The 16,207-nt window shown below is 46.0% G+C and overlaps 1 protein-coding gene across 18 annotated transcripts in view; it reads right to left on the bottom strand.

Moving 5' to 3' along the window:
- The window catches only part of TBC1D1 (TBC1 domain family member 1), a 228,057-nt gene that overhangs the window by 75,051 nt on the left and 136,799 nt on the right, over nt 1–16,207 (bottom strand). For 7 of the 18 annotated variants that reach the window (XM_069593836.1, XM_069593837.1, XM_069593843.1 and 4 more), the window contains one exon: nt 13,074–13,213. In XM_069593836.1, coding sequence (XP_069449937.1) covers nt 13,074–13,213 — 140 coding nt within the window. Of the gene's footprint in view, nt 1–13,073; nt 13,214–14,194; nt 14,315–15,156; nt 15,319–16,207 lie in introns of all 18 variants that reach the window. The other 11 variants (XM_069593832.1, XM_069593833.1, XM_069593838.1 and 8 more) reach the window with 2 other exon arrangements.

Genomic DNA, 16,207 nt, shown 5'->3' with positions numbered 1-16,207 from the left:
AACTCCCAAGAGGCAGTGCAGAGATCTCTCTTAGGGAGAATGGTGAACCAAAACCACACCAGCCATTGTGCAAACAGAAACAGAAGATATACCCCTTTGCTAATGCAGGTATCCTCACCATTGGCTTCTAATCTAATAAGCCCCATGATCTGAAGCCTTGTGGGACAGAAACAGCCAACTGTTTGTATATCCCACCCAAGCCTTGGCAACAGGACACCAAGAGGAAAAAGAAAAATGTCCCTTCCATAACTGTTCAGGGAAGATGCTACTGCAAGAAGATTCCAAAAACCAAACCACTGAGGAAAGACTATAGCCTCTCATCGCCAGAGAGAGTCCCTAATCGAAAGTTCCTAAGCTAACACACCTGGACAGGAAGTGAAGCACAAGACTTCAACTTTCTGTGGGAAACCCACTATTCTCACAAGTATAAAATGTGTACTTGGGGTTCCAAGCCATTTTCAGAATCATATAAGACTGTAATTACAGTGTTCCTACTTTGGTGAATGATGTTTAAAATCTTGTTAGTACTTATTCTGCAAATATTTTTCACTTACATGAAAGTGATAAAACAAATTCACTTGGAAAAAAATCCACTCAGGAAGCACTTCAACGTATCCCTGTGCTTTCTCTCTGAATTTTACAAAACCAGGAGTGTGCTGAGTGTGCCTACAGCTCTAAGGCTGGGGCTGCTTGGTCACATCTGGTGGGACCGCCCTGCCTCACTCCCTCCAGCAGGGACATTTTTTTCATTTAAATAAATGAATTTAATAGAAACCATTCAACTAAGAAGACTCTGATTCTGTTTTTCACAAATTAGAGTTACCAGTAAATAATGCCCAAAACATGCACTGTATTAACAAGAGTTAACATTTAATTCTTAACTCTTGGATGGCATCACTGACTCAAGGGACATGAGTTTCAGCAAACTCCGGGAGATGGTGAAGGACAGGGAAGCCTAGCATACTGCAGTCCATGGAGTCGCAAAGTCAGACACAACTGAGCGACTGAACAACATTTAATTCTAGAATACTTTCCACATAAGAACTGTTCTTTCACTCGAAGGCAGCTTATTACTACACAGACACTAACTTCAGTGAGTAAACCAATCAAAACTCTTGATAATTTATTCCTAAAACCATCAAGAGCTCCATACTGTGATTAAGAGACTGGATTTAGAGTACAGCCAACCTGACTGGGGGCTTCCCTGGTAGCTCAGCTGGTAAAGAATCTGCCTACAATGATGGAGACCCTGGTTTGATTCTGAGGTCAGGAAAATCCCCTGGAGAAGGGATAGGTTACCACTCCAGTATTCTTAGGCTTCCCTGGGGGCTCAGACAGTAAAGAATTTGCCTACAGTGCAAGAGACCTGGGTTCGATCCCTGGGTTGGGAAGATCCCCTGGAGGAGGGCATGGCAACCCACTCCAGTATTCTTGCCTGCAAAATCTCCACGGACAGAGGAGTGTGGTGGGCTACAGTCCATGGGATCGCAAAGAGTCGGACAGAACTGAGCAACTAAGCACAGCACAGCTTGACTGGAATCGCAGCTGTGAGAACTAAGTGTATGGAGCTATGGGCACGTTATTCAATATTGCTAGCCTCCTCTCCTTGAAAATATCGGGCATAGTACTGACTGCATAGAGTCAGTGTGAGAATTACCATCTAACTCTTTGAAAGTGCCAACACTAATGCTCAATACATGATAAGGATAATTACAATGGCTATTATTGATGTTTGGTGAGTTTTATTGCAAACAAGATGGGATTTATTGGCTATTTCATAATCCACCATAGAATATATTTCTAATTTTCAATTCACTTATTTTACTAACAACCACTCAAGGCTTTTTGGCATGAGTTTAAATCAGAATAGGATGTACCCCTGCCTATCAGCTGCTGCAGCTTGCGACATCCAGAGGACCTCAGAGTGTGGTCCCCAGAACTTGAAAGCATTGCACAACCTTAGGCTCCATCAAGAAACTTCAGGAATGAGGAACAGCATTCTGTGTTTCCGTAACTTCTTCAAGGGATCCCGGGCACACAGTCCTAGGATGGTAGAAAGAAATGCAGCCCTGGGCCAATGTCACTGACCTGGAATGGGAGAGCGGGATCCCCGACGGAGGCAGCCCCACCCTCACCTTCCCAGGTGCTTCTGGGGGCAACACCAGAGTCCCCCCGCCCCTGCACTCTCGCCTCAGTCCGCAAGGGAAGAAAGGCAAACAAGGCCAGCATTACGGAAGCTCACCTACCCTCACTGGCCTAACCATCCCCAAGGTCAGAATTACGAGTGACAACTCAAACCCCCCAGAGAAGGAGCTTCCATACTCACCATTAAAACCCTTTCTCAGTACGTGACCGCACAACACTAAGAACATGAAAGTTCACAGGCGCATTACAGCTGGAAGGTAAGTGACTGTATTCGAGGCCCGTCTATACAATGGAGTAGTAACTGACCGTACAGAAGAATGAAGCGCCGGTACGCACATAACACGATGCACCTGAAAACACCGCTAGACACATCACATACCGCACGATTCTGTTTTCATACAATGTCCAGAACAGGCAGATCTACAGACAGAGAGATGATGGGGGGTTGTCTCGGGTTTAGGGGAAAGGGGAGTGGTTTTGGAAAGTGACAGCTATGGCTTTCTGTCTGGGGGACAAAAAGTATTTTAAAATTAGACTGCAGCGATGGTTCCACAACCCTATAAATACAGAAAAATATACTGTATACTTTAAATGGGTGAACTGTATATGAATTTTAGCTCAATAAAGCCTTAAAAAAAAAACACACACCGAAACATGAGTTTCTCGCCAAGGACTCCTCTTTAAGCTAATCTAAAGTTCCCAGGCAGCGGTGTCCTGGCTGTAGGGAGGCAGTGTACACCCACCTAAGACCAGGAGTAGGGTGAGGAAGGTGGGCCCCTAGGATGCAAAATATAAAGGAGGCACTCACTGTCAGGGTCATGTGCGCACAGGGTCCATACTTGCAGGACCCTAAAAGCGACTGCCTCCTTAAATTTTGCACTCAGAGCACCTGACTGCCTCACCCTAGTCCTGCCCCAATTTTGAGGCTGTTTCAAGTTCAGGTATATCTACAGATTATATCCCCCTGAGAACAGTTTCATACTACCTACCATTTCCTTGTTTTACAAATGTCAGTGGCTCCCCAGTATCCACAGATTAAAGTTCTAGGATGACAAATCAAGATCTTTGACTCTGGACTCTAATCCTGAAGGCGCACAGGCTCTGAGAGTTAGATGAGCCCTGAGGAGGAGTTTCCAGGGTGCTGTAAGCAGGATTCACACCCCGGTCTCCCGACTCCAGGACCTTGGGTACCCAAGCCCTTGGCCCTCTGTCCCCTTCTTACCAACAGCAGAGACTGAAATTTTGTCTCTGCATCTCCATCAACCCTTAGAGCCAACCTCTGCATAAAGCGTTAGGACTGACTGTTTAAATGCCAATGGTTGACCAGGAAAGGCTCAATCAGGCTAATTTACAACTGATATGAGGCCTCAAAAACAGCAGACTGAGGTCAAGTCTGGCCATTCACTGTGGCTTCCCCACCTATAATGATGTACCAAAAAGCACAATTAAAGGAGAAAAATCTAGTAGCTTCAAACTATTGAAATTCATGAACAGTCCATTCCCAGTGTGCAGTATTTTATCTTGAACCTAGTCTGTATTGACCACGGAAAAGCAAAATTATATGGAAAGTAGGTTAAGAACAATCTTAGAAAGTCTTGTGTCTCTGGCAATCAGGGACTATTTTTCTCTTCCTTGTTTTGCCCACTCCCTAAAACCTTGTGGAAAATGAAAGAAAAACATCTCGATTTCAGAAGGTACTCTCCTCATTCAAATAAGCTGCAAATCAGCGAGGAAGGTACGTACTATAACAAAAACAAGACCAAAAACAAAAACACGGGGAAAAAAGAAAGCACGCTTTCCTGGGATTGGAAAAAGAAAGAAGGGCCAGCAAGACACAGGGAGCAACACTGCCACCAAGCGGCGACAGTGTCTCAAGTCGTCCTCTTCAGTTCAGTTCAGTCGCTCAGTCACGTCTTTGCGACCCCATGATTGCAGCACACCAGGCCTCCCTGTCCATCACCAACTCCCAGAGTTCACTCAGACTCACGTCCATGGAGTCAGTGATGCCATCCAGCCGTCTCATCCTCTGTCGTCCCCTTCTCCTCCTGCCCTCAATCCCTCCCAGCATCAGAGTCTTTTTCAATGAGTCAACTCTTGGCATGAGGTGGCCAAAGTACTGGAGTTTCAGCTTTAGCATCATTCCCTCCAAAGAAATCCCAGGGCTGATCTCCTTTAGAATGGACTGGTTGGATCTCCTTGCAGCCATCCTCTTACATTTAACTAAAACAGCGGTTCCCCACAGTTAGGATGTTTTGGGTGGGTTTACAAAGACAGGAAGATTCAAGCCCAAGGCCCATCGCCAGCCCTTGATACGAGGAGCACAGAGGGGCAGGTGTGGTCCACACGCCAAGTCTCCCCACGTGACTGACGCACAGTGAGTGCCGAGAACCAGGGGTCAAAACAACGGTCACCGTGGCGCTTACGGGTTCCAGTTAAGTCCTACTTGCAGTCACTCTACTTATTTACCATCTGTTAAAATTTCCCAGTGGCATATAAATTCTTGAAAATTTGCCATGAACAATAGAAAATAAATCATAGTAATACAACAGTTTCTACATTTTTCACATCATAAAATAGTCATAACGAAGATTCTGATTATACTCCTTGGTTTTGCCATTACTGGTTACACCTAATATCTACTCCAACTGATTTAACTGTGTCATAAATTAGGCATATTGACACAGCTATATTCACAACACAAAAATCCTTTGAACTTCAGCTTCACTGGATTATTTACTTATACAATGGGTTTCAAATCAATAAGTCTGATCCATATTAGATGAGTTTTCCTTTTCCTTTTTTTTAAATAAGACATGTAAAAATTTGACTGCTTCTATTGTTGGCAAAATTGGTAAATGCACAGTATAACCTGAAATGCTTAAATGAAAGGCACTGAACCAAGACTAAAATTGTTCCTTGGCACACAGAGGTAAGTAAAGGAATTTCCCCCCATTCCATAGTTGGGAGTTACCTAAAAAATCATTTCTTAACAACAAAGAATTGTGGCTTTTTTTGTATGAAGTACTAGGAGGAAAAACCATGGAGTATTTCTACTACCGAACATCTAGTCAAAAGTTGATTTTCAGCATTTTTTGTAGACCTGACGATTAGGTCAGAGCCCACAGCTAAGAAAGCAAACTCCTGCGCAGTCTCTGTGCCCGGCTGCCGCCCAGGAGACAAAGCTGGCCTGCAAGTGCAGCAGCAGGGACGAGGCAGATGCCGTATGTTCAGCTTCACTTGGCACGCTGTCAGAGTCTTCTTTATCCCTATTACCACATGTTTTGTATCACTCCATTTTCCCACCAGATCAACTCTTTGCGTCTCCAGGCAGCACAAATCCTCTCAAAAAATCTAGGTCACTTATGACCTAGATCTATCTGAGGTCCGACACATGTGGGTGACGCCTTGGGCCATCTACAGGAGCACACACACACGGGAGTCCTGACCAAGGGCTAGACGGTCTGGGCTGGATGGACCACAGGCGCTTGTTCTAAGTGCCTGCCACTCACAGTGGACCAGTATCGTCAGTATCACCAGGGAGCCTGTCACAAACTGCCCTCTGGACCCACCCAGATCCAGGCACCAGAATCGGCCTTTGCTGAGATCACCAGAGGCCTCTGAGCACAATGGCAGTGTGTGAAGTGCTGTTCTAGGTCATGATCCAGAGACAGCCACATAACCCACAGGCATGTTCACTCCCGCCTGGGGACGACAGTATCCCTGCCCCCTGAACCTTCAGAGCAGGCCTGTGGTGGGGACCAGTAGTGGGAAGGCTTTGGAAGTGACAAAGGGCCATTATACAGACATCAGCAACACGGAACTGCTATGTCTGCCCTAAAAGCAGCCTTAAACACATCCAACCTTCAGGGCTCTGCCCTGTAACAGATTTCACTGAACCCCATACCACCACCCTCAATCATCAAGTTTACAGTTTACCAAGTATGGACCTTCCACATACCCAGTCTCTCACAAACCTTTCACCCAAAGAACGGGTAACACAAAGAGAGAACGTTTTTTCCCTAGGGGTCCTGGGGCACCAGCCATGAGTGGCCATAAATTCAGAGCATCAGTGAGGACTCTGCTTTAAATGTGAAACACTACACAGCTTTTAGTATTCCACTTTATGATTTACCTATGTTTGTTTTATCACAAAGAAGTCTGCCTCACCAAGTCTTCAAGCACAAACTGGAGACGGTCCTACTTCTACTGCAGTTTCCCTGCGATGCAGTGATGCTGCTGACATGACCTACCAGCCGAAAAGCAGAGAGCCCCCATCCTCTCCACTGCCTCTGGGGGTCAGAATGGAAATCACCCTGCTGGACTCTGCTAAAATAACTTCAAGTGGGAATCCCTACAAGAGACCAACTGGTCTGAGTAAAAAAAAAAAAACAGCCTGGGATTTAGGAATATTTATGCTGGATCTTGGAGAAGGAAATGGCACCCCACTTCAGTACTCTTGCCTGGAAAATCCCATGGATGAAGGAGCCTGGTAGGCTGCAGTCCATGGGGTCGCTAAGAGTTGGACACGACTGAGCGACTTCACTTTCACTTTTCACTTTTATGCACTGGAGAAGGAAATGGCAACCCACTCCAGTGTCCTTGCCTGGAGAATCCCAGGGACAGGGGAGCCTGGTGGGCTGCCGTCTATGGGGTCGCACAGAGTCGGACACGACTGAAGCGACTTAGCAGCAACAGCAGCATACTGGATCTACTAAATATTTCTAAGTAAATTTCTAAATGGAAAATAACTGTCCACCAACTTCAGATAGGTCTCCAAACATAAAGTTCAGATTCTTGCAACTTAATTATTTCATAGGGATTTTGCACAAAGTCACACACCCCTGAGTATGCGACAAGCTGACTCTCAGGCAGTATTTGCTCAGTCTAATCTACCCGCCTCTGTCCACACTGCCTGGACTTGTCCTTTCCTCTCTCTTTACAATATATTTAGTTGGAGTCACACTCCCTAGTCACCAATAGCTTTCTCTCCAGGTTTTAGCCCATCTATAGAAATCAGGGGGACTTTCCTGGTGGTCCACTGGTTGAGACTCCATGCTTCCAAAGCAGACGGTTCAATTTCTGGTCAGAACCCATACCTGTCCCAACTTGCCATGGGGTGTGGCCAAAAAAATTTTTTTAATTTTTAAATCAGAACCCCCAAATTATAGAAAATTCTATTTATCCTTCACTTATCCTTACTGCTCTGCAAATACCATGGTTTTTAAATTAAGAGTTTGCTTTATTAGTATTTTCTAAGTGGGACAAAATAGATGGGACAGTACAAATATCCCTGTTTCAATTTTTTTTTTTTCACCTTGAAGAAAGGTTAAACTTGCCTGTTTAACTGAAGTTTGCAGTACCAGAATATAAATGCAAAGAAGTCACAGTCGCTCTGAGTACCAAAAATATTGTAAAAGGCATGTGCTAAGCGCACCTTATAAGCAGACTTTTGTGTCTCTCATGCCATGGGCTGCAGACACCTGGGCTGTCGCGGGTGCCCCCCGCAAGGTGGAGCGGACAGACACCCAGGGGCACCCCGATAGCACGCACTCTGCCTGGCACGGTCTGGTTGATGCAGTGATCTCTGGGGCCCTCAACTGCCTGTGGATCTGGAGGTCTCATAGCTGGAGGTAAACACACAGAAGGTATGTGAGCCCAAGTGGTCCCAGGCCACAGTGGAAACGCTGCTCTCTGCACCTTAAGGCTGGGAAGCAGACAATGGCAGAGGATAAAGATGCTTGATCTGTCAGAAGAAAATTCAGACAGATATAAAGAGATCAACCTCCCTCCCAGCGCACCCTAGTCCCAGGGCTAACACGTGGGGAAGGAAGATGATTAACTGAAGGCAAGTCTCTATGTCAAAATGCTCTGAAACGTGTTGCTGCCTGGCCAGCAACGGGACACAGGGGCAGGCTGAAAACACCCCACGCAGAGAGAAGCAGGCCCACGGCGCCACACCCAACTTCCCGGCTGGGGTGTGGTTTCATGGGAGCTGTGGGGCACGGGCCCATGGCTCCAGTCCTGCCCACCAGTTCTGTGCTTTGGGTAAGTGACTTCACCCACTCCAAGCCTCTGCTTCCTCATCTGTGAAACTGGTGTAATAAGAACACCGACCTTCATAAGGTTGACTGGGAATTAAAGGAAACAACTCATGTAGAGCACTGGCCAAAAATAAGGGTGTGATGTGTTAATTATTACAGCAACTCAAGAGTTGTGTTTTTATTTTCTCTTCTCATATTTTATACGAAGAGTTCCTACCATATAATTTAAAAGGCTGCTGCTGCTGCTAAGTCGCTTCAGTCGTGTCCGACTCTGTGCTAACCCAGAGACGGCAGCCCACCAGGCTCCCCCGTCCCTGGGATTCTCCAGGCAAGACAGCATTTCTTAATTCTGTTAAGAGCAAAAAGGACATAAGCAGGAAGAAGGAAGGAGTTGAGAAATCACTAAGGACCAAGTATTATGTTTGTAAGAATCTGAGCAGGCTACTTGTCTTCCCTTAGAAGTCATGGAGCCTGGGGGCTGGAGGAACCTGATGATAAAGATAATGCTTAAGCAAATAACCAGAGTATGTTTCAAAGTGAGAAAGGCTATGGAAAAAATCACAGTAAGGAGACGAGGAATATCTGAAGGGATGGGGGTGCAACTTGAAGTAGAGTGGCTGCTGCAGCCTCAGTGAAAAGATGATGTTCAGCAATAATCTGAAGCAGGTGGGGGGTTACTCGTGGGGATTTGGGGGTGGGGGGGTGGGGCGGGGAGGAAGCAGTCCAGGCAGACGGAACAGCCCAAGCACAGGCCTCAGGAAGGAGCCCACATGGCGAGCATGAGGGTTCCAAGCAGAAGCCTCTCTCAGAGAGGCCAGGACACTGCGCCATGCCCGTCACCCAGGGCAGCATCAGGTTCCCTGGGACACCTTCCTGCAGCAGACAGTGGGAAAGCCAACAGCAGCTGCATAGTCTGGGCCCTGACGATCAGTGAGGACGGGGGCGAAGGAGCAGAAGGCAGAGCCTGCGGCGCGTAGTACTGTTCCATCACAGAGAGACACCGAGGGCAAGCCTCGTTAACTTTACACAGCTTGCCACAACGCACTGGCCACCAGCACGAGCTTCAGCACCACCCCCAAAGGACTGGATGACACTGTGACACTTCACAGGTGTGAACTAGATGAACACTGCCTTAGAAATCTTTCTCCATCAAGACCAGCTGGGACTCGGTCCAATTTTGAAATAACAGTTCACGCCCCAGGGGACAAGATATGGTAAGAGCCAAGAATGTGAGTTAATCACCTAAAGCAGAGAGAGGCTACGAAAGTGACCTTGTATACCTAGAGAGGAATGCGCTGCATGGGTGGGAGACGGAGGGACGCGGAGCTGGGTGCTGGGTCCCTCAGGGCCGACTATGCTCAGGGACAGGACTCTGATTAGAGGGGACTCGGCAGTAACACTGTGCCGGGGCGAAGGACTGAGGGCAGTCAGCCTGGAGAAGAGTTTCAGAGGAAGCAGCACCCCCATGACCCTCTGTCATCTGAAGAAAGGAAGTGCAAACAAGTGCATTCTGTGTGGCTCAGAGACCAGGAGGAAGGAGGGATGGAACCACAGGGAGACAGGATGTGGCTCCATCTAAGGAAGCTCATTAGAGCCACTCCAGAGTGGGCCAGGCTGCTCCACACAGCGTCCATGGCCCATAACACACTCCTGGCCACTGCGCTGAGTGTTTGAACGCACTGTCGGTACATGTTACACATCTGAATACACTAAAGATGTCACACACACTTCGAGCGCCACCAGTCCCCACACACTACCGCCACTGCCACATGGGGGCCCTATTGTCAGTCAGCGAACTCCATGTCTGGTGTTATTGCTGTTCTGTGGTTGCGATCACAAATCACAACTCAGGGTCCCCTCCTGGGGCTCCTTCCCTCTGGTCCCTTCCTCTCCCCTCTGCCCCCACCTTCCACTCCCCCAAAGAAAGGAAGAGCCCTCTGCAGCATGGGGCCCATTCACAGCAGCCCGGCCAGAAGGCCTGGCCACTGGCTCACCATGATCGCAGACAGTCAAAACCCAGATTGCTCAGCCCAGAGGTCCCCCACAGCTCCAGCGGCAGGAAAATGTGGGTGAGCAGCTCCACGGCGGCCCCCGGTGGAGGGGCCGAGGCCAGAGCAGCTTCCAGTGGGACCACCAGAGTGACTTCCACACAGGAGTGGTGACTATACCAGACACATTTGCACCACTGGTTTTTTCTAACATTATGAATTCGGAACATTTTTCACACTGTCAGTAAAAACATCACACTCCCTTATTTCAATCAGTGTGGCAATAACCTCTGGGGCAATAACCACAGATCCCATCTCATCACCTGCATGCTTCTGCCCAGCTGTTTCAGAGTGTTCAAAAGTCATCAAAAAAAAAAAAAAACAAAAAAACAAAAGTCATCAAAAAACGCTATCTCCTGCAAAGACCATCGTAAGAATATAACATGGAGTTAAATATCCATTTCTAACAATATTCCCAGACTAAACTGATAATAGTTTCCTGCTTCACTTTCAAAGGGAGAACTCAGACCCAGACAGTGGTGTTCCTCCCATCCCTCTTCTAGGTGCTGGGGTGACACAGGATCGCACGCGCTCACGCTGCCCACAGTGCAGTCTCCTCGCCCAGTTTATCTTGGGGTTCTCCAGAGGACCGAGTGCTCACCAGCACTGACTAACCTTCTGACTCAGGTCCCCCCAGACACTGACTGGGAGTTAGGAGTGTCCATCCTGTCCAGAAACTCGGGTTATTTCCAACACCAGAGCAGAATGGCACCAGGGTGGGGCCTGAGGACACCATATTTCCTCAGAGGCCAGAGCTCCAACCAGGAGCTGTGCCTTTTATCTGCCTGGTGAAATGGCCACCACCCTTCTATCGCCACCTACCCTAGCAGACCCCTCTGCCTCAGAATTTTAACAAAAGAATTTTTTTAAAAAGAGAGAACTAGGTTACACAATCTGGCTGTTGAACATTAGCAGGCAATCTACAACATGAAAATAAAATCTTTAAAACTTTCTAAAATGATAGATTGAAATAAACTCAATTTACTAAAAAAAATTTTTAATCACACTGAATTAATAAAACCAGTGTTCCCTTACACTGCTCCTGCCAGGAAACATCGGTATAGGAACCTAAACACATCAGTGCTCCAAACTCAATAATGGTAACAAAAATGCTACCACTTTACATTTGACATGCCTTTAGGCTTTCAAAGTACTTTCACATTTATAATTTTATGTAATTCCATGAGATAGGAAGAGCCAACACTACTGTAACCATTTTATAATCAAAGACCTAAGTACAAAAGAAGTTACATGTTTTACATCACAAAGCTAGCTGAGCCCAAACCCGGTTCTTGTTTAATCTGGCAGAAGATTCAGGATCCAAATTAACACTTAAGAATTCTGGGGGAAGTGGTGGGGAGGAAGAGAGAAGAAACAATGAGCGGGGAGGGAACAAGGGTTCCTCCAACAGCCACACCTCCTCCCAAGACAGTTAGTTACATGGAACCTAGTCTGAAAACCCTCAGATCAGCCTTGGCTGTGTCCTCAGAGACAAAAAGAAGCGTGAGTCTACACTACAGGCAATCTTGCAATCTGAGGAATTCAAGCAATCTTTGGAGAGTGACTGTTTCCCTGTGCTTCTGTAACACTTTCTGATTAGGAATATTTAGTAAAGCAAATATCTATTTTGAAAGTTTATGACCTCACTGGGCAAAGAAAAATCTTAATTTTAGTCAGTGGAACTTCATTTAAACTCCCCTTTCACCTTATAACTCAACATGCAAAAGCCTAAAAATAAACTTTAGCACATTCTATACCACTCGCAATGCGAGTGGAAAAGAACTCGCCTCCCGACACAGGAGATTAAGAGACGCAGGTTGGATTCCTGGGTCAGGAAGATCCCCTGGAGGAGTGTATGGCAACCCACTCCAGTAATCTTGCCTGGAAAATCCCATGGACAGAGGAGCCTGACAGGCTCTGGTCCATAGGGTTGCAAAGAGTCGGACACAACTGAAGTGACTTACCATGGACACGCATACAGGTATACCTTGTTTTACTGTGCTTATTAGCTTTACTCTTGTTTTACTGTGCTTATTAGCTTTACCGTTCTTCACAGAGACTGCATTTGTTTAGAGACTGAATGTTTGTGGCAACCTTGAATTATCAGATGATGGTTAGCATCTTTAGCAATCGGGGTTTTTTAGCTAAGGAATGTGTGTTTTTTTTAGACATAATGTTACTGCACATTAAAAGACTGCACTGTAATGTCTACACTATACTACAGTGTAAACATAACCTTCATGTGCACTGAGAAATCAAAAAATTCATGTGATTCACTTTACTGAGATATTCTTCTTATTGCATCTCTGAGGTCTGCATGCATTTCTTTGGAGGGCACAAAGATGATGAGAAAGAGTCTTTCCGTGACGCCAGACTGATGCACAGCAATCAACAAGGCACAAAGCAGCACAAGTGTGACCAGTGGGGTGGGGGTACCTAAAAAACCCACCATGCTAAGGCAGGGTGTAAACTGACACCTTGATTGCAGAGGGAGAAAACGGATAAGCCTGGGAACGTACTGGGAAGGGAAGGAAGGATGTGGGGGCATCGAGCTGAGCTCCCAACACTCCCCGGGGTGGGGGGTGGGTGGGGGTAGTCACAAAGGCTCAGAAGGAGCACTATTTGTAACACAAGGTGTTGTAAGCTGCTGAATGTTATTACAGGCTTCCTGGAATGTGGGATCCTCTGAAAACAGTGACAGGCATTGCCATTTGAACTTCCTAACCTGGGAACTTTAAAATCGGGGGATGACTTTAACTTGAAATCTCATTTCACCTCTTCTTTCACCAAACACAAAACTCAAGCCGGAATCCAGGCTCACATCGGGGATGGGCCTCACCTTCGTATCTTTTGGGGGACTCGCAGGCCTTCTGGGGGGTGGCCACCCGAAGGAAGATCTGCTGCCTCCACGAGTGTCTCCGTGTCTTCACGGGGGTCCTGTTGGCATCATTGATGTGGTCGGCTTTGGACTCAAAGTCCCTAAAATTAAAGACAGTTGATTTATGACTGGTGGGGAGATACAAGCAGGTATTTTAGCTTGACTTTTTGTCTTTTTCAACCAAGCACTAAATTATAAATTATCTCTGTACCAGCAAATATAACTAGATAATCACAGGTGTCAATCAAGCTGGTGGTGGGGCAGCAGTCCTGCAGAACTGCTTTCTGAAAGGGTGCTCTTCATGGTAGACTATGGTTACATGTCCTAATTTATTTTTATTATAAAAATATTACGAACTCCACTCCACGGTCCTTAACTTCCAACTGGGCCTCTCTTGATGCCACTTTAGAAAAGAAAAATGGCCTAAAGGTGGGGGGGGTGGTGGGCGCCGTCACCAGGGTCACAACCTCCCCTAGTCTGTGTGCGGGGAGATCTCCTTAGCAGAGCCCTATGTCTCCAAGCATTACCTCAAAAAACAAATAAACAAATAGATTACACAGAACCTGCAAGGGCAATAATGATGCAGCTACTTGCTAATGATGACTTTTAATACCCGTATGTTTTAAACGACAAAACAAAGTGTATTTTTCAATATACATAAATAACCATCATTAAGTTTTTTCCCATTCATAGGACAACCTGGGGAACCCTTGTAGGTTGCATCTGAATACATTCCCACAACTGAACGATCACCTGAACTTACAGATCAAACATCCTGACTGATTTACTGGCAGCCACATATGCTTATCCAGAAATACTCCTATCACTTAGAGAAATGGTTAAGACTTTCTCTAATTTTCTGAAAATAACAAAATATAAATAAACTAATTCTAGTCAAAACTGGTAACAAGTTGACTCCATATTTTTTCAATTACATTCAGTAAGAAAAAAGTGTAAGAGAGAAGATATAACATATCTAGTGAAAATGATTTTGGAAATGGCAAAAGAACAGCTAAAAAATCCCTGTGTGTCTAACAAGCAACATATACACCCAGACTTGATGTATCTAAATTGAACCCTACCTTTGAGTGTTCATAAAGTCAGAGGTGTTATTTTCATCTACAGGAGCCAGAAATTTTAGAAAATTTGGCACAGAGGAAGAGGAATGAAGTTTTTTCCGCAGGGCATTACGGTAGGAGATGCTGAGAGTATGGTTGAAAAAAGAGTTTAGGATAAACACAAACACACAAACTGTAAAAACAAAACCTTCAAAACAGAAGACACATTTTATACATCTAATGATAAGAAAATTAAAGCAAGTAAGAAGTCAAAAACAGTTTACAAATGAGATTTAACTTTCATTTTCAGTCAAATAAAATTCTACTATTTTAAATGAAAAGAATCAATGAACTAATTAACAAACATCAGCCCATTCAGTTACACAAGATGAATAAATTCTAAGGATCTGCTGTGCAACAGTGTGCCTGCAGTTTACAAAGCAGTGCCCATATAGTTAGTAATATCTGAATACATTAAAAATGTGTTAAGAGGATAGATCTCATTTTAAGCATTTTGACCAAATAAAAACAAAACCACAGCAATAAAATTCAGTCCATCATCCCAAGTGATTCTTTCTTTTCAAGGCAGAAAAATGAGTTTTCTAAATTAATGAGGAAGTTTCTGAAATGGCACAAATTGCAACTTATATAATCAAGCACATTGCCGTTAAACGTGTGTGTGTGCTTGTGTGTGCGTGCACGTGTGTGCGCATGCGCACACACACACACCAGAGCAGGGGAATGTGAAAAGAAGTATCACATCTTGCCCTCAAGATTGTTTTCATAATAATTTTGAGGGAATCAATCAATGGCAAAATTAAATGGATTCAAATGATAGACTGAAAATAAGAAAAGCACAACCAAACAAGCACACACACACACACACAAGCGGTGGCCCCGGGGTCCTGCGTGGACATGCAGCACGCCCTCTCTGCGTGACCGTCCTGGGAAGACCACCGACACTGAACTCCACGCGGGCGGCTCACCTCTTTGGCACGGCACTCCCACTCTGTTCTCCACTCGGGTTATGTTTGAGGTACTTAAAAAAATTAGGCGAGGAGGCGGAGGGGCTAAGACGAGGTGGAGAAGCAGGAGCTGAAGACTGACCTGAAGGACTTTGAGACTCGCCAACAGGTGGACAATTCCCACTAAACAGCAAGTAGAGAGGCAGAGGAGTTAAAGGGAGGGGGAGGGAGCACCGGAAAAGCAGAGGACACGCGGACACAGGAACGGTCACAGTCCGCGGGTGCTCTCCTCTTCAGCACCCTCATCCCCACTGGGAAAGCAGCTCAGTCAAGAGGGCGCCATGAAAGGTCCTGCCTGATCACTTCCCACACTCGGAATGACCCCAAGACATCCATTTCCTCCACTCCCTTCTTAGGATCTGACAGGGAAAGAAATTTAATTAAGAGCCAAGGAAAGCAAAACAAAATCCAGAGTTTAAGAAATACATCTCTCTTCAAAATGAACAAGAAGCTGCCTTGAATGTCAAAGTCTCATTTCCTGTGCAAAAGTGAGCAGAGAGGTCACGAGGGGTCATGCAGAGCAGAAGAGACATGTTGCAGGGAGACGGGGAGGACAGTCCCACGTCCTCTCACCATCCACACCAAACACGACCCTACAGGAAGCTGCGTTCTTAGGGGAGAAGGGAAATAGATGGTCAGGAATTCTGATTTCCTGCCACCTCTGGCTTGTGTGAAATAGCAGGCTTTAGCAAGAGGACTAGGAACCTCCAGACAGGAAGGTTTCCATCACCGCTGAAATGCCAGAAGAAGAGGGAGGGGAGCGCAGCGGAGGGGCAGAACAAAGAAGTGTGTGCACAGGGTTTTAAGGAACGTGATGAGAACCCATAAAGCCTCAAACTATGCTTGCCATGGCTCCATGGGTAAGCAATCTGCCTGCGGTGCAGGAGACAGAGGAGATGCAGGTTCCATCCCTGGGTTGGGAAGATCCCCTGGAGGAGAAAATGGCAACCCCCTCCAGTACTCCAGTATTCTGGAAAATTCCATGGGCAGAGAAGCCTGGCGGGCTACAGTC

Source organism: Ovis canadensis, chromosome 6 (genome assembly GCF_042477335.2).
Source record: "Ovis canadensis isolate MfBH-ARS-UI-01 breed Bighorn chromosome 6, ARS-UI_OviCan_v2, whole genome shotgun sequence".
NCBI lineage: Eukaryota > Metazoa > Chordata > Mammalia > Artiodactyla > Bovidae > Ovis > Ovis canadensis.
The sequence above is the reverse complement of the archived record's forward strand: the minus strand, read 5'-3'. Positions and strand labels throughout refer to the sequence as shown.